The sequence below is a fragment of the Antedon bifida genome, chromosome 4 (genome assembly GCF_963402885.1).
Source record: "Antedon bifida chromosome 4, ecAntBifi1.1, whole genome shotgun sequence".
Classification (NCBI taxonomy): Eukaryota; Metazoa; Echinodermata; class Crinoidea; order Comatulida; family Antedonidae; genus Antedon; species Antedon bifida.
Window position 1 is genome coordinate 20,064,306 of NC_136229.1, and position 25,164 is coordinate 20,089,469.

The following is a 25,164-nucleotide window of genomic DNA, read 5'->3' on the forward strand; positions in this document are numbered from 1 at the left end:
TATTATGGTATTAAAACTATAGACATTTAATTTAAACTAAGAAATGTAATATTGTTATGTGTTTCATTATCTACTCATTACGTTTTTCATTCATTCCATCTATCCATCCATTCATCCATTCGTTCATGACATCCACGTCGTTTTGTTTTGTTTGTATCAAATATGAATTGTTAGATCACCTTACGGTGAAAGTGGAATACAGTGCACACCAGCTGCTGTTTGTTTTTGGTTTGGTATCGTTACATCAGATACAACAATCGTGAACACAAAAGAAATTCATATATTGTGAAATGTGTCAACATGTCTATCGTAATGCAACAGGTGGATCAGAATTCCAGTACAATATTGCTGTACATAGTTCAGTTTGATTATAACGTAGATTGTAATGATGTTATTTTTGATGATGGTGTGACGCAATGTTCCCTGATATCCCTCAGCAATCATAGGCAAAAACGGAGGAAATAAGAGAAATCGCAAAATTAATGAAAATTCCATCTATTGTCTGACACGTGACTCGGAGTTACAAATTGATGGGAGTAGAGATGTCCTATCACTGGCCATTCAATGTTATTTCATGATTGCCATTATAACAATATTTGTATAAAATGTTTTTTAATATCATGTTGACGCGTGGTGTGTTCGACTACAGTGAGTTTGACGCGGCGGCAGTTCGTCGAACGGCAAATGATAGTTGCGAGTATGTTGAAAATAGTATAGGCTACTACTATAGTCCATGATTTAAGGGTCTTTCAAACCGGTTCCAGCACCGGCAAATCAAATCGAACGTCAATGATTTGTGTTCACGCGGCTACGCGCATATCGATTGGCGCATAGCCGCGTGTGGAGCGTCGTGAAAACGAAACACTGACGTTAAGTTCGCCGGACCGGAACAGAATAGATGAGTGAAAGACCCTGTATACAGTATGTCATAAATTGCGTTGAGATTGAATTAAATTGCGATACAAACAATGTCAATGACTTGAAAGTTATCTGCCTTGTGTGCAAACGTGTACAGTGCAGATAACATTTTACATCAGAATAATCGGAAAATTATAATTGTTTATTCACATGTGAGAGTCGCAAATTATGTGTATTAAATCAATTAATTTACAATCTATATTCTAAACCATCAAAACAAGTTCGTTGACATCCAAAATTAAATCCCGTAAATTATGCACATCTACCGCGGTGTAAGTGTGGTAATAACAGTGGTAAAAGACGTCTACCGCAGTTACTGCAGTAACTACTTGACCATCATGGGTCAATTCATGCTTAGGTATTTATCCGGGTAATTGATCCATGAAGCCAACTTAGCGGGTAACAAACGTGAACTTGCCCTATAATGTTACCCTAAACGTTTGAGCAGGAGTTGTCGGGCAATCGACCGGTTCGTCCAGTGCGAATGGTCGAAATGAACGGAGATTACAAGAAAACATTATATCAAATGAAATACCTTTTCATTTGTGTGAACGCATCGTAACTCGGCACGTTTGACACTAATAACCACCTCTAGTGTGAATCGCACTTTGTAATGTTTTTCCAAAAGACGTTCGTCAAATTGAGTAATATCGGTAATGAAATATATACCTTTAATTTATTAATATATAATAATTTGAGCTTCCGACGGCTGTTGTTTACGTGTTTTAGTGTTAGTCCCTATAGACCCTGACACATGCCTCATTAGTTTTAATTAACAATTAGTTTGAATCGAATATTGATATTAACAAATTAATATTTAAAATAATATCAATCAGCATGTTTTTCTTATTGGAAATATTGGCCAAGATGACAATGTATTTTGTAAACAATAATTTGATAGTAGTTTTGTGTTTAGTTCAAGCTGATTGGTAGATGTGGTCGTAATTGATTACGCTTGGCGCTCTGGTAATCAGCCAATCAAAAGCGATGTACGAAAGGTAAAGGATTTGTCTTACCAATTTCAAAGGCCGATTCGCTAGTCAGCTTGTTTATAAAAACGGTGATAATAATAAGCAGCATCACATTTGTGTAACTCGGCTGCTACTGCAGACGATCGTAATATAAACAGCCGTTCAGCTGAGCAACTTACTATTTGTTTTAGAATCGACCGGTAATTGTCAACCATGAATGGTTTTCTGCACAGATAAGCGTTAACGACTTGGAAAAAGTGTAATTCTCCCGTCGCATTTGTGATTTTTACTGTTGCACTTTTTAGCAGCTAAGATGAGCTCACCTTCATCGCCCGATGATTCTCCATCGCGGGACAGCGATTTTGAAGTCCCGCCGGATAACTGTTTCCGTTTAGTTGTTCTCGGATCGCCAAAAGTCGGGAAAACGGCGATAGTCAATCGATTTTTGACCGGACGTTTCGAAGACCAGTACACTCCTACGATTGAAGATTTCCATCGAAAGATCTATAAAATAAAGGGTCAAGTTTATCGACTGGACATTTTGGACACGTCAGGCAATAACCCCTTTCCAGCTATGTGCAAACTGTCCATCCTTACAGGTAGGTACAATCATCAATGTACTCTTATGTTATGTATGTTAACGGTACTTTTGTGTTCAGTGCAGGAATACAGTAGTTAGGCATAATGTAAACACCTTTTCTAATAACTTACGAAAAGTATAGTGTTATACAGTGTACCTAAATAATTATTATGATAACCATTCATACAGCGCCCTCGAACATGATGAACTAGTTTTTTTTAACGAACATGTACAGCACTGAAGTCTCTTTCAGTTTGGAGATACGATTTTGAGACAAATCGTACGTACGCCTACAGCCTTATACAATTCTTATGGGGAAAGGGTTGTTAAAACGAGGTCATTGCGCTATATAAATGTAATGAGTTGATTACTACACTAATTTGCTCACAATCATTCGTTTGTGATGCAATTGTCATGTCTGTAAAATACTCACATTATTAGTCAGCAATTGCATGATAATAAACTTCGATCACATTATGCTGACTGCTTGACATTGGTATTAACATGGTGGTAATGCAGATTTCTCAACTTGTACTTGGTATGATATTAATTTGGTTTTGCTTTCATTATTTCTCTCAAATGAAAGATTAACGAAGATTTAATTTGTTGGAGGAGATTGGGATTTTGTCTGTTCTTTACTGTGTATTATTCGGACCTACTGTATATTACGTACCGACATTCATACAGACTACTTGATACTTGGTACTTTTCCAAGAACATCTTCCATCTTTATCGCACGTACACCGACATTGCACTTTAGGCAATATATCTTATATTCATCATCAACTGTAACTCATCAACACACTGTAACATTCATCATCAACATATTGTAACATTCATCATCAACATACTGTGTAACATCCATCATCAACATACTGTGTAACATTCATCATCAACATACTGTAACATTCATCATCAACATACTGTGTAACATCCATCATCAACATACTGTGTAACATTCATCATCAACATATTGTAACATTCGTCATCAACATACTGTGTAACATCCATCATCAACATACTGTGTAACATTCATCATCAACATACTGTAACATCCATCATCAACATACTGTAACATCCATCATCAACATACTGTAACATTCATCATCATCAACATACTGTAACATTCATCATCATCAACATACTGTAACATTCATCATCAACACACTGTAACATCCATCATCAACATACTGTAACATTCATCATCAACATACTGTAACATTCATCATCAACATATTGTAACATTCATCATCAACATATTGTAATATTCATCATCAACTGTAACTCATTAACACACTGTAACATCCATCATCAACATACTGTAACATTCATCATCAACATACTGTAACATCCATCATCAACATACTGTAACATCCATCATCAACATACTGTAACATTCATCATCAACATACTGTAACATTCATCATCAACATACTTTAACATCCATCATCAACATACTTTAACATCCATCATCAACATACTGTAACATTCATCATCAACATACTGTAACATTCATCATCAACATACTGTTACATCCATCGTCAACATACTGTAACATTCATCGTCAACATACTGTAACATCCATCGTCAACATACTGTAACATCCATCGTCAACATACTGTAACATTCATCATCAACATACTGTAACATTCATCATCAACATACTGTTACATCCATCATCAACTTACTGTAACATTCATCATCAACATACTGTAACATCCATCATCAACATACTGTAACATCCATCATCAACATACTGTAACATTCATCATCAACATACTGTAACATCCATCATCAACATACTGTAACATTCATCATCAACATACTGTAACATCCATCATCAACATACTGTAACATTCATCATCAACATACTGTAACATTCATCATCAACATACTGCAACATTCATCATCAACATACTGTAACATTCATCGTTCTATATTAATCTTTATACTTTCAACGACATACATTCATCAACATTTTTTTATCATCTTGATTTTTGAAGATCACTTGAAGACACATCATAACACTAATATGTTATTATACCTCCCATGGTCACTATCGATTCCTGTTCCGACACAAACCGCACTCTAATTCATATCTTCAAACTATCCATTAGTGTTAATAACTAACGAAACAAATCAATTTAATTATTGAATGCAATACTTGAAACAATAAGATATAAACAATGTGTTGTTCTACCGATCAGCAATGAACCAGGATAGAGACTGACTACATGTGACCGATGCACACCTGTATATAAACCCACTCTAGGGTCGGATTATTGATCCACGATGTGGCTACTTGAAGATATCTACTGTATTAATTAGCCTCTTGAGGAGAAGGAAATTCAGGAAAGATTTAATTATTCCGTCTTTCAGCTTGCTTGCAATGATGTTTTTGTGTGTTTAGGCCTAGTTGAAAACAATTATTTCAATAGAAAATAATTTAACATTTTCAGTGAACGGTATCATTTTTTGGAAATTAAGTTATTTTTGTGGTATTCCCGACTGTTGCCTTCTGAAAGGTTGTGGTTAGTTTCTACCATTTTTACATAGAACAACTTACATAGAAACTTCTATATTCTATTTGGTAGATTTCTGTTTTTGTAATAAGCACATAGTACAGATAATATATTATATTCATCAAAGTTATGTTTTATTATCCTACTAAACTTGTTTACTGCAGTAACTGTCGTTAATCATTTTAGCAAGATGTCTTGTAAGATATTTCACTTATAATCTTCCTCGATGAAAACAATTGTAAATTCTAATCCAATGTGCGGGTGAAAGCTTAGTGTTACAACAAAATCTTGAAACCAGTACAATTATACTTTTCTCAACATGGAGTTCGCTTTCAGTAATTCTAGAACGATAAAAAGAACTCGTGAGTTGTACAGACTACTAGTGTTTGTTTCATTTTCTTATGAAGGCTGGTACTACGTGCTCTAATCCTAAATATTATTAATATTAACATTATATTACTCAAATAACAAGGACGGATACATCAGTATGCTAAATGAATGTAATTACCGAATCGAACATATCTTAACAGTGATGCGGAAATACACTAAAGGGCATTGGTAGGTGATGAGTTGGTTTGGATGGTGTTTCACTCTGGTTCTGGTCGGGTGTATAGGCCACAGTTAATAATTCGATCCCAATGACGTAGCATGTTTCTTTCATCTTATAATTTACTAAAGGTGTAGCATTGAGACCTTATAATATTATTATCAATGTTAATATGCAAACACATTCGAAAATGTGCATTTGTCGCCATAAACACACGTTTACTCCGTTAACTTCCGCTGAGTGTAGTTACTTGTGATTTGATTATAGCTCTGAGAGAGCTGCGTATTAGGTTACGTTTTCGTGTTTATTTAATTGAACTAAACGTATATATTCATCGCAATTCTACAAACTAAATACTGACTGAACAGCCTACAGTAAACAAGCACGTAGGCCTAGAACACTTGAAATAAGTGTTAGTCTGTTTAATCCCAGGAAGAAGGTGCTAATCTTGGTAAGACGCCTCTTCTCTTCTCAATTTGACTTGTTTCTCTGATTTTGTTTTATGTTAAAAACGTTTAGGTTTTACGCGTCATTATAATAAAGGAACAAGGCGTGCGTTTATCAAGGTACGTTGTGTGCGTGCAATTAAATCTATACCGCTGCTCGGTTAATCTGGTTAATGGAATATGGTCTAGAGACTTTTGTTCATTTGTCACGCTTCGTTCATTTTGTTGCAGAACTAGATCAAATGCTTAAATTTCAATAAAGTAATGTAAAATGTCTTTCACAATCTGAACAACTTCGTAAATGTATGTATTAAATTATCACCTATGGTGAGAATGAAAACATGTGACGAAATACCAGGAATGCATAAATTTAATGTTCGATTTATGAATGTTCATAAATTATGTACATACCTTCTGTTACTTAACTCTGTTTGCCTTGTGTTACATATGGCTGACTAATGTAACGCTCTTATAACAAAATCTTTTTTCTTACTCAGAAAAGGTATGGTTCAGATAGGCCTCTATAAAGCAACATTAAAATAAAAACGTTTGACAAACAAAATAGTATCTGTACCATCGAAAAAACAATCTAGCTATAAATGCCTGTGTCAATAATTATCACAGAGTTCATTTAGCAACAAGAGCAACAAACAATGCTGCAGATATTAACTTCCCGCTACGTTTTTATTTGTCTGTTTTGTGTTCTCAATCCATTAATATCAAATCGATCCTTCCCAATTTTAAACGCGGTGGCCACAAATGAAAATGACAATCTAATTACTGTAATCGTTTTTCTAAGATCTCAATTTAGTACAGAAACACGTGGCTATAATTAAAAGACGTGTGAGTTAAAGAGAAATTAAAAGTTTTCCTCCCCAGTTGAGAGTATTGTAGTGTTACACAGGAGGGTTCAATGCAGACTTTCTTATTAATTTGTTGAGAACCACCAAGGAAAGGCATGGAACCTTAATGGTAGCAGGTAGGGAGCCTTCAGTGCAGTCATCAATGCATCTGGTGTGTAAAGGGCAAGATCCACAACAAACATGATACGTTGTGTATGATGTATATGCGGACATCCAGGAATTTACATCGAATATGGGACAGAGCATCCAGGGCAGCTATGATGGAGCCAGCATTGAGTATGGGACAGGAGCATCCAAGACATATAGCACGGACCCTGTATCGAGTATTATATGGGATGTGAAAGGAGCATCCAGTACAGTTTTCATGGAACCTGCAGCAAATGTGGCCCAGAGCGCCTAAGACTTCCATCATGGAATCTGCATCAAATATGGGTCCAGAGCGCCCAAGACTGCCACCATGGAGCCTGCATCACATACGGACGGATCAAGAGCGCCCAAGACTGCCATCATGTAATCTGCATCGGGCATCCAGGGCGGCCACCATGTTAGGGAAGAATATGATTCAGTGTAGAGGCCTAGCTTTCGAATGTTTTGAAAAGCAATGTAAGCTAATAGCAGTTTGTTCTTAACCAATCTGATTACTGATACGCATGCGTGAATTGTCATTGTCGAGATGTGAATGCCATTTTGACAATTGCGTAATGTACATAACCTGTCTCATGGAATTGATACCCTAAGACTTTGTATAGAGTCAATAAAACGAGATGGTAAACGCTATACCATCACGATATAAGTGTTCTCGGATATGCCTATCTCAGTTTACATTTAATTTTCTGTTTTAGTTTGATTGATGGAGAATCCACTCTATGATATAAACAAACATGTTCCAACATCATCTTCTAATTAACGTTCTCTCAGTACCTGTCAGATTATCAAAGCGTCCTTTCCATCTAAGCGATTTTCTTTTTGTTTCATTAAACATGTGAACACGCTTCACTGTTTGCCAAATTAAAGGGACTATACCACGATAGCGTTTGATCATTTTTCTGCATGTAGCGTAGCAATTTCAAGCTCATTATAATTATTAGTAAAATGCGCGGCAAAATAATATATAGCAAGTGAGATACATACAATTTTCTTCGTACGGGCTATACAGCGACAAGAGACTCACGAAATCATCAAAAGATACCAGAAACCCATCGGTAACTCCGCGGTTACTGGATAGTAATATGACGTTTTTATTAAATGGATTATTCTCCATGTACAGTACTTCATTTCTTCATTATGGTTCGTTAACCTGACGAGCAGACCGTGTTGACTCTTTTAAGAGGGCAGTGACATTTGCATTAGCTACTGATAAATTTGTCTCTTCTTGTTTGGTTTGTGTTCCAGAGACACCACTGAACAGTGATGTAGCCATGAGAAATAAAGTGGTCCGGTTTTCGCAAGAAAAGGGAGGAATCTCTGTTCAAGCCACCGGGTTTGTCAAAGGCCTCTGTGAAAAAGTGGTCAGGTTTAAACCTTGCGAACCGTACACCGGCCTGCTGAAGAGGTAAAGCTGCAGCTCGTACACATTTTGTATCTGCTAGATTTATCCTAATTTACCTACTTAACTATTCGCGTGTGTGTACTTATTTTCCACTGCACTAGTTTAATGCGTTTTAACCTTCCGAGGAAGTTTTCATTATCGTTCTGGCATTAATCTTTAGGCAGAACTATTACGATCATCAAAAGGTCGTAAGGTTCAGCATCGATTAAAACAAAGTAAACTTCAGTATCACTCATGTATTATCAAAATTAGTAAAGATTAAGCCCTAGAGTCAAACGTTTAATCACCATTTAAATTTCTACAGAAAATTCTTGAGTAAATTTCTATAGTGGCATGGTTTAATTGTCTCATTAAATAAATTGCAACACAAAATCATTAATCGATGGAGAAAAAATGAAAAGTAGAATTGGAGACTACTTTCGGTATATTTTCTGTATAATGATATTGTTTTAAGGCTTAGGCCTATATATATTTTTTACTGAACTAAACAAAGGTTTCCGGTCTGAACAGTTTCAATCCTCCAGTCTGAATAAGTTCCCAGTTTGAATAAATTTTCCATTCCTCCAGTCTGAATAAGTTTCCAGTTTGAATAGGGTTTCCAGTTACCCAAGTTTCCAATCCTCCAGTTGAATAAAGTTTCCATTCTTCTAACTGAGTTTTCAGTCTGAAGTAGGTGAGTAAGTTCTGAATAAGTTTTGCAATCCTCCAGTTTAATATGGTTCCCAGTTCTCCAGTTGAATAGGTTTTCCAGTCCTCCAGTTGAATAAGGTTTCCAATCCTCCAGTTAAAAAAGGTTTCCAGTTCCCCCAGTTGAATAAGGTTTCCAGTCCTCCAGTTGAAAAAGGTTTCCAGTTCCCCCAGTTAAATAAGGTTTCCAGTCCTCCAGTTAAAAAAGGTTTCCAGTTCCCCCAGTTGAATAAGGTTTCCAGTCCTCCAGTTGAAAAAGGTTTCCAGTTCCCCCAGTTAAATAAGGTTTCCAGTCCTCCAGTTGAATAAGGTTTCCAGTCCTCCAGTTGAAAAAAAGGTTTCCAGTCCTCTAGTTGAATAAGGTTCTCAGTCCTGCAGTTGAATAAAGTTCTCAGTCCTGCAGTTGAATAAAGTTTCAAGTCAGTTAAAATAAGGTTTTCAGTCCTCCAGTTGAATAAGGTTTCCAGTCCTCCAGTTGAAACAGGTTTCCAGTCCTCCAGTTAAATAAGGTTTCCAGTCCTCCTGTTGAATAAGGTTTTCAGTCCTCCAGTTGAATAAGGTTTCCAGTCCTCCAGTTGAAACAGGTTTCCAGTCTTCCAGTTAAATAAGGTTTCCAGTCCTCCTGTTGAATAAGGTTTTCAGTCCTCCAGTTGAATAAGGTTTCAAGTCCTCCAGTTGAATATGGTTTTCAGTACTCCAATTGAAAAAGGTTCCCAGTTCTCTGGTTGAATAAGGTTTACAGTCCTTTATTGGTTTCTAGAATTTGATTGGAAATTTCAGTTCTTTATCGTAGTCGGAAAAAATTGAGTGTTCGATCGATTGAACTTTTCATTTCTGAAAGTCAGAGTAATAATGCTATATGAGTAACGCTAATTTACCTCGTCACTTCTTTCTCAGAAGATCTAATAAAATCCTTGCTAATAGTTTCAATTAATACCACGTTCGAGGTGTGATATCCCGGATTTTCATTTAACTTGCATATATGATAATACATAGAATGCATTTTACGTGTTCAGATCGATTCCAGGAATGAAGCTCTTAGTAGAATTAAAGCGTTCATCTGTTAAGCTCCAATGGGAATAATTAAGGTAAATTGGGTCAGTATGGTGAGTTTAGGCTGAGGTATACATCATAATATTCTTAGCATCAACTATTACTAACGGTATCTCCAGTGTTTAGTTTGGAACGGGTAACTCTATAACCCGATGGTGATTTTGTTGCTGTGATGGTCTGTCTGGGAGGCGCATAAAACTCACGCTAAAATTCAAACTGAGATAATTTGATAGCATGTTCATCCTAAGTTAATATCCATTGATTGCCTCATAGATAGTTTAAACATGAATTAATCAAATATTTATGACCACAGTATATTGACTTTCATCGTAATTGATAACGACATCCTGTTTAATTATAAAAACATGATAAATACTGTTGGTTTTGACGTACACAAGTTCTTTGAAATTCATCTTATGAATCTTGACAACCTCTCTATCTCACATGAATTATTAAAATACAAAATACATGGATGCTTATGGTACACAATACAACATCGGTATTAATTACTAATGATGTTTGCATTAAAATGAAATGTACACTAGGTTTTATATTTTGTCCGTTACAAAACGGGAAGACACACAATTCACGCTTGCGTATAAAAGCCAAACATTATTATCAACGTTTGAACGCCGCCGTGCCACTAATTGTTAAATTGACACAAGTTCACGCGCGCGTGCCATTTAACAACGTCTGAACGCCGACGTGTCACTGTTATATTGACAAATAGTTCACGCGCGCGTATAAAATGCCAGGGCCGTAGCCAGGATTTGTCAAGGGGGGGTTCGGACACTAAGTATTTGTGGGGTGGGGCCTGTGGCGAAGCGAATTTTGTTAAATGACACCCCTAGATGGCCGGAAAAGACACTCTCATGCAGCATGCTACCAATGAGCAAAACGATCGTACTTGGACTCGTGGACTATTTAAAGGACGATAACATTTGTTTCCGTATGTTAAATGCGCGTGCTCTGTGCGGAACCGCCGATTGTTTTATCATTTACTAGGTATTTTGTTTTGTTCAATAAGTTCAATGCGAACGTACGTCTAGGAGAAGCCCCGAAAAGGCAAATGCAATTCTTATTATAGCTCTATCTATAATATTTATTTACAGCAATTTGTTGAGGAAATTAAATATGCCAATGTAAATAGGTGATATTGATACATTTGAGTACGTATCGGCTGGTGGTCTAGAAAAAAATAATCGGATGCCATAATGTGAACTACAGTACATGATACCATAGATATTATAGTGTAAAATATTAATATTCACTATAATCCTCTATGATTTTATTTATTTTATTCATTTCGGCAATAAACAGAAAATAATAATTACAAAAACATAGAAATATATATATATATGAAGTACAAGACACGAAGCCGAGGAGAGACAAAAACAAAACGCTGTCACCGGTAAGGTGTGTCTCTCCAACACAAAAATTACAAATAACAAGAATATATACTAAAATAACATAGACATTTCATTTCATTTAAAAAGTTAAAAGGTTTCTCTCCGACATTTAAAATATAGCTTTAGAGATAATTTAAAATTAATAAATGAACCATTAACAAAAATATCGCGAATCTCATTGGGTATGGAATTCCAAGTTCTGGTGAATCTGGTCGGGATGCAAAATTTTGACATATCATTACTGGAGCGAAGATGCTTGAAAGTGAGAGTATCATGACGATTATTAACTATGAGTAAATTATAAATTATTGCCTGACTGCCAGTGATGATCTAAACAATTGGTACGCAGTTGTCTGGCGGTGTCCTTTGTACGAATCGTTCGTGCCCCAGCACGCTGTGAGACGCGTCAATATCATGTTACATGCAGGGACCAAACATTTATTTTTCAGGTTAAAATCGGCAATTCATTTGCAACTCTTAGAAATTTACAGACACGTATCCCTCGAAGTACGCTCATACAGGGAAGAAGGTAGGTACTGTATGAGTGGCACGTATTTGGAGGATTTCCGGAGATGAGGGTGAGGTATTGAGCATGTCGGGGATGGGGGTTCGCAGTTGGTTAAGGGGGGTTCGCTGTAAAGGGGGGGTTCGCCCGAACCATAAAAACCCCCCCTGGCTACGGGCCTGAATGCGTACCCTGATTAGCAACGTTTGAACTAATTATTACATTGGTTGCCGGCTGTTTAGAAAAGGCTCTTGACTGAATAAGATCCTGTTTGCTTGACCAGGATTACAATAGCGAATAATAACCGATCTCTTCACATGAGTCATAACAATCTGGTAAATGCTAATTAAAGTTCCCAGTATAAATGCTGTCGTATTATCTGCTACGACTGTCCAACAAAACTCCTTACTATCCGTATTTCCGCATAAATCTAGGTGGATTGTTAAAATTAACAATTAAAATTGTATTAGCAGTTTTCTCAAAACAAACATTGATTTATCATATCCTTATCTACTTTGCATCGATTGCAGAATTATGAGGTAGTTCATCTTCTCCGTACTGATTATTCGAAACACGTCAATGTTCTCAATTTTCAGATATAAAACTAAATAGTAATTTTCGTCTATATAGTCTATATCAATATTGTTTTCCGTGTGATAGGCCTAGTGTAATTAATAACTCTACATAATACCACTATGTATGTAAAAACAACTAGATGCCTTTTCTCTGAATAACATGCCATTTTCTCACTGTATATGCAGAAGTAAATGCGAATATATCTACAAGCCTTATTAATCTATACGAAATTGCAACCTATAGGCATGCTGCATCGTTATCACGAACAGCGCGCAGGTTGTGATGCATCGCGCCAGCAGTAATCACAAAATGTGCTCTTGATTTACTGTTTGCTGTAAAATGTTGTTGTATATGAGAATTCGACAACAAACAAAACTATAGCATTCTCAGCAATTAAACGAGAATGGTTAAAACAATTGTAAATGTTAAACTGTATTTCCGCAGGAAATCGGTGTAATTTAAAACTAATAATAAATTCTTAAATTATTGTCAAAAATTATTTTTCCCCTAGTATTACTATTAGTAATTTTATAGTTCGAAATTAGATCTCTTTTCTCAAACCAAACGAACATTTTATTTCTTTTGTCAAATGAGTGGCAATAATTTCGATTTAATTGGAGAGATAAATATAACGATGTGGTACTAATGTCTCTCAGTAATGCGAGCAATCAATTAATTAACCAATATCGATAATGTAATTCGGAAATATAAAATTTACCAAGAATACCTGTTTTCCGTTGTTACGAGGAAAGCCACAATCTTTGACAATATTGACGTACCATATGTTTTCTAAAGTATAGCTTTTAATTGGAAGTGAAATTGTTAATTCGCTGTTTTTTTTAAACGCAATCTACACATTTGAATAATTTTAATTGATTACATTGTTTCGTCAAACCATTAAAAAGATTAAAATTTTGAATTTTGAGTATTTTGAAGAAGTTTTAATCTTTAGGCCCTACTTAAAACAAGCCAATTTAGTAATAATTACTTAATCTAGTATTTTTTTAACCGATTAGAATAAGAAAGTGGAGCACTTTTAAACAGAAATACATCCAAGATATCCGATCGGGGGAGGAGGAGAGTAGGAATGCTCTCTATATAGCTTATCCAATACCGTACATTTATTCTACAGCTCACTATGTCGGTCGGTCGGTTGGTCGGTCGGTCGGTCGGTCGGTAAACACTGACTTGAGCACGCGATTGCAGCCATATGGCCTTGTTCAAAGGTTTCATTCATTCAAGTTACCTTTGCTTTGAAAATATCCGAGACACATTGCAGCTTTGCGCATGCGTAATGACCTTGATATTATTATTATTATTATTATTATTATTATTATTATTTATTTTCGTACGCTCTCGTAACTTTTTCGTTTAAAGATGTCCCCTCCTGGAAAAAACCCCAGCTGCTAATAATCAGGTCCTTTTTAATATCACACAATAGTTGTTTGAAAAGAAGATTTACGTGATAAAAGCTAAATGTATAGTCAACTGGAAGTTTAGTTAAATTTAACTGTTTATGTTGTGGGTTGTTGGTTATCTGTTGATGTACTCAAAACTTTGATCTTGCGTTAATTTCTATTTTCTTTGCTTCATGCTTTTTCTCATCTCCGTGTTTGTCAATGTTACTGTGACCTCTCTATTTTGTAGAATTGTATTTGAACGTGTTATTCAACATGCTGAGAGTGTATTAACTCTATTATTAGGTCTTAGAACTAATGGCATGATAACAAATATCTGTTGAAAACGTGTTGGTAGATAATGAACTTACCAAAATCGGATTTGAACATTATTTTTAGACAACGTATCAACTAAGTTGATGATTTAATCAGCATGTAGTAAATAGTATAATATATATACATTAGCAGTATAAATAACTTGATTATATTATAACCAGCATGCATATTCTTTAAATAGGCATGATGTGTATAATTTAAGAATATGAATGTAAACATGTTGCTGGATAGTATATAGTTATGAAACTATTTTGAGACGGTTATAATTAGGATGATACTTTTGTTTTCATTTATTGAAAGTTCATGAACTGTATACACGTGAATGGTTACAAAAGGTCAACATTATTAGGCCTATTACTGTACCTGCAGCATATTCTTAAAACGCTGTAGAATTACCAGAATCAAATGCATATTCAATTTCAACAGGTACATTACTAATTGGCGTGATTTCTTAAAACCAGGATATTTGACATACTCTTATTCGTATTCTTTATTGTCAAAAAACATAAAAAACAGCAACATCAACAACAAAGACCACTAAGCAAGTTGACATGAAACACAGGAGTCTGGATCCCTCTGGCTAAGAAGAGCCTTCCCTCTTGGTACATTCAATTCAAATATGATACATCTAAACATTTCAAGAATAGAAGATCTAAAATATTTCCATTAAAACACAGAATATGGCAGCACATTATTATAGAACTCAGAGAAAAGTTTTACCAAAAATGTTGGAAAAAAGGAGTATTTAACTTCATCATGAATTTAGTATTTTGGAATGTTGGATGGTCGTTGGCAAAGATTAGAAAATGTTAATACTCTCCCGTTTATTTCAATTAATATTAAATATCCAATTAATTCTGTCAAAATGATATTGATTTTAGTTATTGCCAGATAATGAATCAATATGATGGTGCCGAAGGCTACGTGGCGTCTCGTGCGATCTTCATATCGAAATCTCCTGAAACCAATTATAGTATTGGGTATAGGTATAATATATAGTGTAAAATTTAAAAAAAAAATGGAATTGCCAATTTGAAAGTATTAAAAGTTAATTTAAGGAAAATAATGTATATATTAAATGGTTTGTTTATTCTCAAATATGTATTAACCTTTAAAAAAAATATTTCTGTTTCTGAAAAAATGGAGAGCTACGTTGTGGTACTCGTTGGGTCCGTAGGCTTACTACCGGTGACGTATTTACTAAGGAAATAAGTTTATGAAAGTCATAGAGATTTGATGCTTATCACTATAAAAATCATAACATTTTAATACAGTCATTTGAATAATAGTAATATATTTTTAAAACAGCAATTTAATGTTAAAACCACGGTCCCATGCAGGATCTTTATAATCGGAGATACCTCATGCAGTAAAGACGTAACGGACAATAATACTGGTATTTTTCTATTTCAATTCAATAGAATATTTATTTAAGTTAATACAGCATACTATACTAGCGAATCATGTATTATAGTAACATAAAGTTTTACTAAAGAGTTGACAATTTTGAATTACAGTATATAAAAACACGTGTCATTGGAACTGTATATGACAGATGAAATTACATGATGTCACTAATACACTACATAACGTTAAGCTAACACTTTACGACTCTGGTAGAGTGTCATATTCGATGGACAAACTTAGTGGAATTTTATAGCAAAAAATATGATTGAATTAGTTTTCACGTTCACACATTTACACACATACAATTATAGGATACTTGCAGTAGTGTTGACTTTGACTGATAATCTAATCCTTGATGGAATAATAATAAAATAATAATACAATGTACGTATAATTTTTTTACTCTGTGTGGTGTAATGTCTGCTTTTTTTGTATTCCAATGTATTAAAGAAAGATTTCCTGCTTAGGAAGAAAAACGTTGTTGGCGCCAGTCACACGTATACGTCGAACAGACCAAAACCATCTAATAACAAACGCATTAGTGGAAGGCCTATACGTATATTGTGCGTGTTTCATACGTTTACACCTGCCGTACTATTGCGCCTGATAATGTCATAAAAATGCATTATTGATTATTTATTATATAATTCAAATTTGTGTAATGTATATTGATTCATGTAATGTAATATGAAGCTTCTCATTTTTAGTAATATCCGTCGACGGTTTACACGATATTGGATTCGGAATAGATATCTTTTATTATACTAGACATGGCCAATTAACTCTCCATTTCGCCATTATCCTGGTTTTCTGATAAAATTCAGATATATTGCATCAATCCTTCACGAACATTCGTTTCACCAGGAGCCATTAAACAACGTATCTGTCAAGTCGAAAAGTCATTCCATGCACGCCCAGAGAAGCATATGAACATGCCCATAATGAATGATAGCTGCTTAGTCGCGTGCCGTGTCGTGAAAAACGAACGTCAAAAACTGAACTGCAAAAAGCAAACAAAAGTACAAATTCATAAAACACATGCTTGGAATTAAATAACTTTGACAAACATTGACATGACGTATTACTCATAACATACTTACCCCACGTGTCTGTGTAATTCAATTAACACGCTGGTAGCCATGATCGATTGATCAATACACGCTATATTGTTAATGTTATCACTTTAGGTGAACGTACAGAATAGCGACATGTTTCTAAGCATTGGCAGAAGTCAAGCAGAAAGAGAAGTGCACATTCTGTCTACAAGGCAAGTTCCTTCATCAAGACCACATGTTCTGCAGTCACACTGTCTATATTATTGTTTTGTATTGATTAGTCCTATCGCACATGGTGGAAGCTTTATCAACACCGCAAATTACACAAACCTATGTATAGTTCACGTTCACGTTTCCATACTATAATGTGGTGGGCCGAATCGTCTCAGGGCCGAATCGTCTCAGGGCCGAATCGTCTCACTGCTGAATCGTCCCACTACCCCTCATTTGACGTGGTTCACATAATTACTAAATGTATACACTCACATCAGGAAGTTGTTACAACTCCATGTTAACATCGTGCATCAAAATGTAACTTGATAATACCGGTATCCTATCCATAACAATGATATATTATGAGATGCGTGCGATTGGTACCATTTTGTTTGAAACGTTATACTGTATAACGTGACAAGCTTGATATTATTATTTAGTTGACCAAATTTATGTTTAACCAGATTAGTTAGCTATATTTACTATTTAGTTAACTAAGTTTCTGTTTAACCAGGTTAGTTAGTTGTATTATATTACTCCATTAAGCAATACTTTCTCTACATGGACCTGTTGCTATCAGTTCTGCTGCATATACATTTTATATTGTCAGTTATACTACATGAACCTAGTAGGCCTATCTAAAAAACAACTTTAATTTCTTTTAACATATTCATCAATTAATAATTAATAGTTAAATGCACATTGTGTGATGGCTTTATGTAGTTCAATGTGAGCCAGAACCTACAACCATCTATCTAGCGTCAACTTGTCTACAGCATTATCCCCGGCCTTATAAACCCATTCACTTCTCATATTTTCTTTCAGATAATCTTAAAAATTACATGATCGATTATTCTAATTCCATGATATACACGTTTTATTTGGTCAATTGTATCGTTTACAAAGAAACAGTGGCATTTCACTACTATATTGTTTACACACCTTTAATACCATTTGTAGGCCTATACAAATTCGATAATTGCAAATCGATTAAGTTTGATGAACCATGGTTTCGTTAACATTTCTTTCTTTTTTATTGGTATTGGTAACCCATTGGTTCCAGTGCATTAAATTTAATGTATTTCATGGTTTCACCATGAACCATCGAGTAGCTTTATGAAACAAATGGTTTTTCCAATACGGTAATTCATATTTGTTAAATTTGTGAAAATTATATATATAAATGAGTGTGTATGTTTACATGTGTGTACAGGTGTGGGTGTGCAGGTTAATAGTAGTACAACAAACAATGCATATGATGTATGTAGTTAAGTATTTCAATTAATATACAATTGGTAATTGTAAATAGAGGACTTAACAAAAAAAGAATGTTAAGAAGTAAATAATTTGTATTAATGCTATGATACTAAAAGTTAAAATTATGATATCAATGAGGAAAAACAGAAAATAATGAAAAAAGGTAGAAAATGTTTAGAAATCATGTCATGAAACATTGAATGAATAAAGGTGGTGGTGAGCCACAAAAGATAAAAACAAAATTGGTTTTTCCAATATTGTAAATTAGACGGTGCTAGTTCAATAGGCCTACATTTTTACATTATGCAAAATATCTGTTTTTTTCTTGGAACAGGATTATTGCTAATTATTAAAGTCCATCATTGTGTTCCCAGTATATAAAGCTGTTTCTAATCTCGTTATTTATTTATAGTATAATCTGTTTCCTTTTATATAGAATTTAACGACCCTATAAAAATAGCCAAATGATTTTCAAATTTGTATTTATAGGCACTCTTTAGTATTTACTCGGCATGAAAACTGTTTTCGTACATTAGTGAGTTCGTTAATTGACCATTACTCACTTACCTTATAAGAGCATTGCTTAGCCACTTCATGAATATTTATATCCTGTCAAGAATTTTGTTTATTGTGGCTTGTGGCAGTATATGCATAGCCTTATCAAATTATAATTCTTGGTATGAAATCTGTATATAGTTATCATCTGTGCAACTATAAAGTCTGTTTGAATCGTGTATTAAAATTAATACTTTCTGAATATCCATATTATTATTAGATATTGAATATCGGTAAATGTAAATAAATGATATTGAATACCGTATTGATTGATATTTTAATTAATACTTAATGAATATTTATAGGCAAGTAAAGAACTTTGATAACAAAAAAACGTTAATGAACGTATGATAATATCATAGAACTATAAATTCGTATTTACGATGTAGACGATTCAATTCTAGAATTATTTGACATTCAACCAGATAATTTACAACTTCTATATTTTGTGTTTTTCAGGAGATATTTTCATCATTGTGTATAGTATCGATAATAAAAATACTTTCCAGGAAGCGGTGCGTCTCAAAGACCAAATTATTGAAACCAAAGTATGTAATGGAGGCGCTAAGAGTGTGCCTATGGTGATTGCTGCAAATAAATGCGATAAAGAAGCTTGCAGGGCTGTTAGTTCGGAGGAAGCAGCAAAAGGTTTCGAGACTAATAACAAACGATGCTCGTTTATCGAGACATCGGCAAAGAAGTCTATTAACATTGACACATTATTCAGGCTTTTATTTGAAAATGCTAAGTTGCCGAGCGAAATGAGCCCGTCTTTGCACAGGAAAATGAGTGCCAGCAATACACCGACTCTGAAGCCTAAAGAAAATAACCGATTAACTTTTCGAAGGAGGCTCAGCGAGGCCTGTGGGATTGTTTCGCCTAATGCGAGGAGACCGAGTGTGCGCAGTGACCTTTTGCAGATGCGACTGAAGTTAAGCCAAAGAAGTTTAGTTAACGATGAAGGAGAATCATCCTCATCAACCGGACGTAAAATTAAAAAAGTTGTTTGCTGCATTCAGTGAAGTGAAATTTTCTAACATGACCTTTGGGAATTATCCAGCAAAGTGAATGCATTATGGAGAACGTAATGATCATCATAAGACGAAATCATTTGCAAGAAGTATCCATTTTGTGGGCTTCAGTTCAATTTTGAAAAAACGTTTTTTCTTCTCCTCTTTAGGCTACTTTTAAAAAAGTAATACGTAGTCTATGGCTAACTTATTTACTTTATGCATTAATCGAACCACGGCTTTGATTTAGTTTATGTGTTTGAACATAGACACTTCAGTTGATAAATCATAAATATATGCTTTGATTTTGGTTTCTGTTTACCGTGTGATGTAGGTCTAAGAGGATTTTCAACTAGGCCTAAATGCCTCTAGTAGACGACGACTAATAAATCGGCAAAATTCTACTAGGCCTGCATTTACTAACCTCACTGCAGTGCTTATATCTAGTTTGGGTGAGCAATGCCGAAGGCATGGACGAAAGCCTTTCAAACATACAGTACATTAGTACCAAAATGTAGTTCGCTAAGCATTCATTACACCATTACAATGTGGCCTATATTTTACACCGTTTTATTCTGATGAAATAGTCTACAATGGTTGGAATATATTAACTGTAGTAATTACTCATTTAACTTTTGTTAAAATTAATTTTTACAATAGAAAATGTTGATTCTTCAACTATGGCAGTTCTTGTTATACTTAATGTACGTACTGCAATGTATGATTAACATTAAGAGCACCATTTAAATTCCTCTAGAACCATTAAAAAAATCTTCTTATAGACACTTTTGAGTATGTCTTTTCTAGTAAAACGAAAATATTTTCTTTATTTCTTGAAAATTTGAGATTATCTAAGTTTTCCAGATGTGCACTTGTTTTAGTTGGTAGATGTGTTTTTTTTTTATATATGATACCGGCATTATCAATAGAGAAAATTGGTGAACCACGATGACGACACCAGCAATGTTGGGCCATCTTTTTGAAAATTTAAGCAAAAAAAACCCCAAAACTCTTAGCTTTACAACATAAACATTGACAAAGCATGGGAAATTAGCGCCACAAGTGGTTTGTTTAGAATTATACCCAATTCATTTTTAATCTGGTTAGCCATTTCTCTATTGAAAACTTTTTCCAAAAGTTTATCCAGTCCTATTAACTTGTGTAAAAAACTCTGTAGGCCTAACTCTGTAAATTTCTACACCGCCGTGAAAACTCATCTTTTATTATTATATATACAATGAATACTCACATGGCTGTTTATTTTCTGATGCATTTCTTAATTTTAATATTTTACATTTAGATGATTCCATTTTGTCGTCAAATTTCCGAAATTTTACACTTTTTAGATTTGCGACGAGCTAGGGTTTAAATTAATTTGTATGTTTAAGTAATTTCAATATGGTTATGCATTCTTCATTTTTTATCGTTTTATAATATAGATAATGTGTAACGGACCAAAAGTAAATGTGTAGCAACATATTATGAGGCTTAACCACTGCCAAATCGAAATTGGAAAAAAAAATACGCAGATTGGTTTGAGCATGCGTAGAGATTTATTTATGAGGTAATGCGTATGGCCAGGCTTAACATTAGTACTCGTTTGCCTAGTTGTTTTAAGCTACATACGTGTTTGCCTAAATGGTATTTATTAAGACTAAGTATTTTGTAAAATTGTATATGAAGGGAAAGTTTACTTCACTTTTTGTAAATACCATTATGATTAATAAAAAAAAATACAGTAACAAACGAAAGCAGATTCGCATTTTTTTTGTTAATGTGAAAGAAAACATTTTGTGTCTTAAAGGAATCCATTTTTAACTAACCGTACTTTTTACTCGAGAAACAAGTGCAGATGTGACAAATGTTTCATAATAGATAATACCCCGCAGGTTACGATGTCTGATAAAAACAAAATCATTTTTTCCTCTAAGATTTATAACGCTTTTAAGAACGTACAGTAGATATGATATTGTTGTTAGTGTATGTTTCAGATCGCCTTCCCATTTGCGTTAATAGGATTGTTGAAAGATAAAAAAATCTAAAAATAAAGCAAAAGAAGCCAATTCCGAAGCAACCACGACGACTAACAATACACCGTAATTAACAGATATTAAATATAGAAAGCATGGGTATGAAATCAGTGGTAGCCTACGGTATCAAGCTTGTGTATCTATATTGAAGACAAACATTATAGCTAAAATTATTATTGAAAATACAAGTTATTCGTTCCAGCAATTATCGTCATAGACATGGCTTTTCTATGGCCGCAAACTGCCTTATTCGGTAGATACAGATAGTGATATACTGTATATCTTACTATAATATCTTAGTTTAAAAGATGTTTATTTAATGTTGTCATGCGTTTTCTCTTTACATTCTGTAAAGTCATAAAGGAATAATTCCTCCATGACATCTCATCTCATTGTGTTTTTTAATTGACGCTAGGCCTACGCCAAACGTATTTCAAATGCCTGTGTTCATTATTGTTATTTTTAACTACTAAATTAATATCTAAATATTTATAATATAGTGTGAGAGTTTTGATCATGGATTCTTCTGAGACAATCCTTGGCATTTGCAAACGTTCATGTCCATTGTCTTGTTGTAATGGTTTTTCTTTGTTGCTGTTATTAAATAAATCAAATTAAATCATCCTCCATCACTTTCTTGGAGTGGAGCTGTAGGTTAGTGGCTTACCAAGGTACATGGTTGAATCCTGACATATAGTGTCAGGTATCGACTCTTTCTTTCCCATTCCCTCAAATGAGACTTATTTCATAAGCACGGATAATTTATTCATTCTCTACTTGGCTAATTTCTTGCTGTTGGATGTGTATAAAATTTAAACAAAATTAGCAACATCACATTCATACTCTTCCTTAATCAGTCTTTTTTACAATATTGTAATTAGCTATATTAATATTTCAGTTCAAGTACTTTTGTATATATTTCACTGTGCTTTGGAAATAATTGAAAACATTATAACAATCCTCAACCAAGTTCTCATATCTTGAGATTTTTCATCAACATTATTCATCCAACAAATCAACTGCTTTACATAACAATAATTCCGTTCCGTTACCATGTATTACGTCATGTAAACCAATTAAATCCTTTGTTCCTGAATTCTTTCATGAATTTGATAAGGATATCTTATTAATTATAGTTTGGCATTGACAGCTTTTTAGTGCTTATTCAATAAAATACGGTTTTTCATGATTTGATTTGATTAAAGAATATAGTATTCTTTGTTTGGATTCACCCGATTCCACAAAATAGACCGTCAACATTGATGCGTAAATAAGGTAACTCATGTATCCACTTAAGAGTATAGGGTTAAGAAATAAATGATAAAGCTGAATTTTACAGGATTTCCCTATTGTTTGAACAACGTAGTAAAGTTGTTGCCATCATGCCATTTAAAACAAGGCCATACATGGCTGCAGTCGCGTGCTCAAATTTGAGTTAGTGTTTACCGACCGACCGACCAACCCACCGACATAGTGAGCTGTGCGTGCGTTTGCACGCGACTAAAAGCATCTTGTGGCCATATTGGCAAGCAATGTAAAAATAATATAAAAATGTATAAGAGAATATGAAGGGTCTCACATAGGCATGGCACCTATACCTGGAAGTATGCCAGGACGTGACGTGACGTGAGGTCCAGGATTATAATCAACAGGATAAGGATATGTTATTAAAAAGTCAATTTAAGAAACTGCTTTGATTTTAATCCTTAATGTACGTTGAAACTCTCATAACAGAAGTAGGTCTACCTATGTGCCCGTCAGTTATTTTCCCGGGTAAGCTGGTGAACTACCACCAAAGTTCGCGATAATTGGTCCATCAACGTACCTGGGTAATGAACGTTAATTTACTATGTGAGTGTTATGTTTATAGTGAAAGTAATTATCGATATGAATTTGATTTAAAGCACCAGCTATGATAGGCGGCAGACTTACTTGAAGTACTCAACATAATGTCCATGTTACTGTACTTTAAAGCGTACCAAAGCGTATATGTTAATTTGAAACTTATGAGATGCGTAATTTGTGTATCGTTTGATAGCTATTTACCCAGCTATACACGTGAGCGTTTCATTCCCGATTCGACGCTACAAATGCGTATACAGTCTTTACAATATATATCGTTATTTGACAAACAGTAAATTGCCCTGGACGTTGCAGAAAAAATATCAAAGGCTAGCAGACCCTGCAAAGCCATTAGCGGATAAAGGTTGCCATGAATTACACATTTGTCTTAATTAGTTTATCTCTGTATGCGTGAGAGTGTTTTATTAACAAAAAGAACGGTTAAACATTTCCTAAAACGTGTAGTACTATACGGATGAATAGAGGATATGCGAGACACCACCGAGTCTGGCTATTTAGACGGAATTGAAGAGACGATCATTAATGATTATTCTAATAAATATTAATGATTCCTAACAGGATTTAATATTACAATAATTAAAATTAAAAATCACTATGGTATTATCATGTCGTAGTCATAATCTTAAAGAATAAACATGATATAATGATACGATACTGATATGATTGATTACGATGATGATGAAGATGATGATGATGATAATTATGATGGTGGTGGTAATAACAATAATAATAATAATAATAATTGTGCAGTTTTTTCTATACTTGTTGACTAAATATTCCCACCGTCGTAACTTTATCGCAACTTTTCACATACCAAACCTAGGCTAAAAAGAACAATTAGACCAATAGACGTACGTAAAACGTGCTCTTTGAAGGATGATTTTGTTTCTCTTCGCAATAGTCTGGATATTTGCTATTCAGTGTGATGTTGAGACGCAGTAGACATTAATATTATGTAATGATAATTAGCCCAATATGTCACGTTTACCAATACTTGTCTTTGACACTTTACGTATTCCTAAAGGTATGAAATGAGAGAAACGCAGTTCATTTAAGAATGTGGGAGCAATTAACCACTCTGTTTTGTTTTTAAGGCATGGCACGAATGAAGAGAATTAGTATTGATAGCACGCGTTGTTTTAACCTACGAGAAAAGTGGGCCAGATATAAACAAAAAATACAAAATAATGTAGGCCTACAAAATGTACCAGAATCGCACCTAGGTGTAGCTTCACTCGACGCAAAGGCGCGAAAAAAGTATTTGGAATGCAAAATTTGTTCATTGAGATCAGTATAAAAATTAATCAAACGATATCAAAGAATTTAAAGCAGAGGGCAGTATGATTATTATTGTTTGTATCATAATTCAATTCAAATCAACCATTTTAATACAGAAATTCGAAACTGATCGAAGA

At 34.3% G+C, this 25,164-nt stretch overlaps 1 protein-coding gene across 1 annotated transcript; it reads left to right on the forward strand.

The window, feature by feature from the left end:
* Positions 1-1,996: 1,996 nt before the first annotated feature.
* Positions 1,997-21,620, forward strand: LOC144841010 (dexamethasone-induced Ras-related protein 1-like). The gene is made up of 2 exons (XM_078697151.1): positions 1,997-2,488; positions 19,306-21,620. Exons 1-2 carry the CDS (start codon positions 2,203-2,205, stop codon positions 19,866-19,868), a joined length of 849 nt encoding a protein of 282 aa, XP_078553277.1. The 5' UTR covers positions 1,997-2,202; the 3' UTR covers positions 19,869-21,620.
* The last annotated feature ends 3,544 nt before the right edge of the window (positions 21,621-25,164 follow it).

What these genes read in the sequence shown, in the direction of transcription:
- LOC144841010 (XM_078697151.1), top strand. Translation starts at nt 2,203, where the DNA reads ATGAGCTCACCTTCATCGCCCGATGATTCTCCATCGCGGGACAGCGAT. An exon ending in CAAACTGTCCATCCTTACAG is followed by an intron (nt 2,489 to 19,305) that starts GTAGGTACAATC and finishes TGTGTTTTTCAG; the next exon opens with GAGATATTTTCATCATTGTG.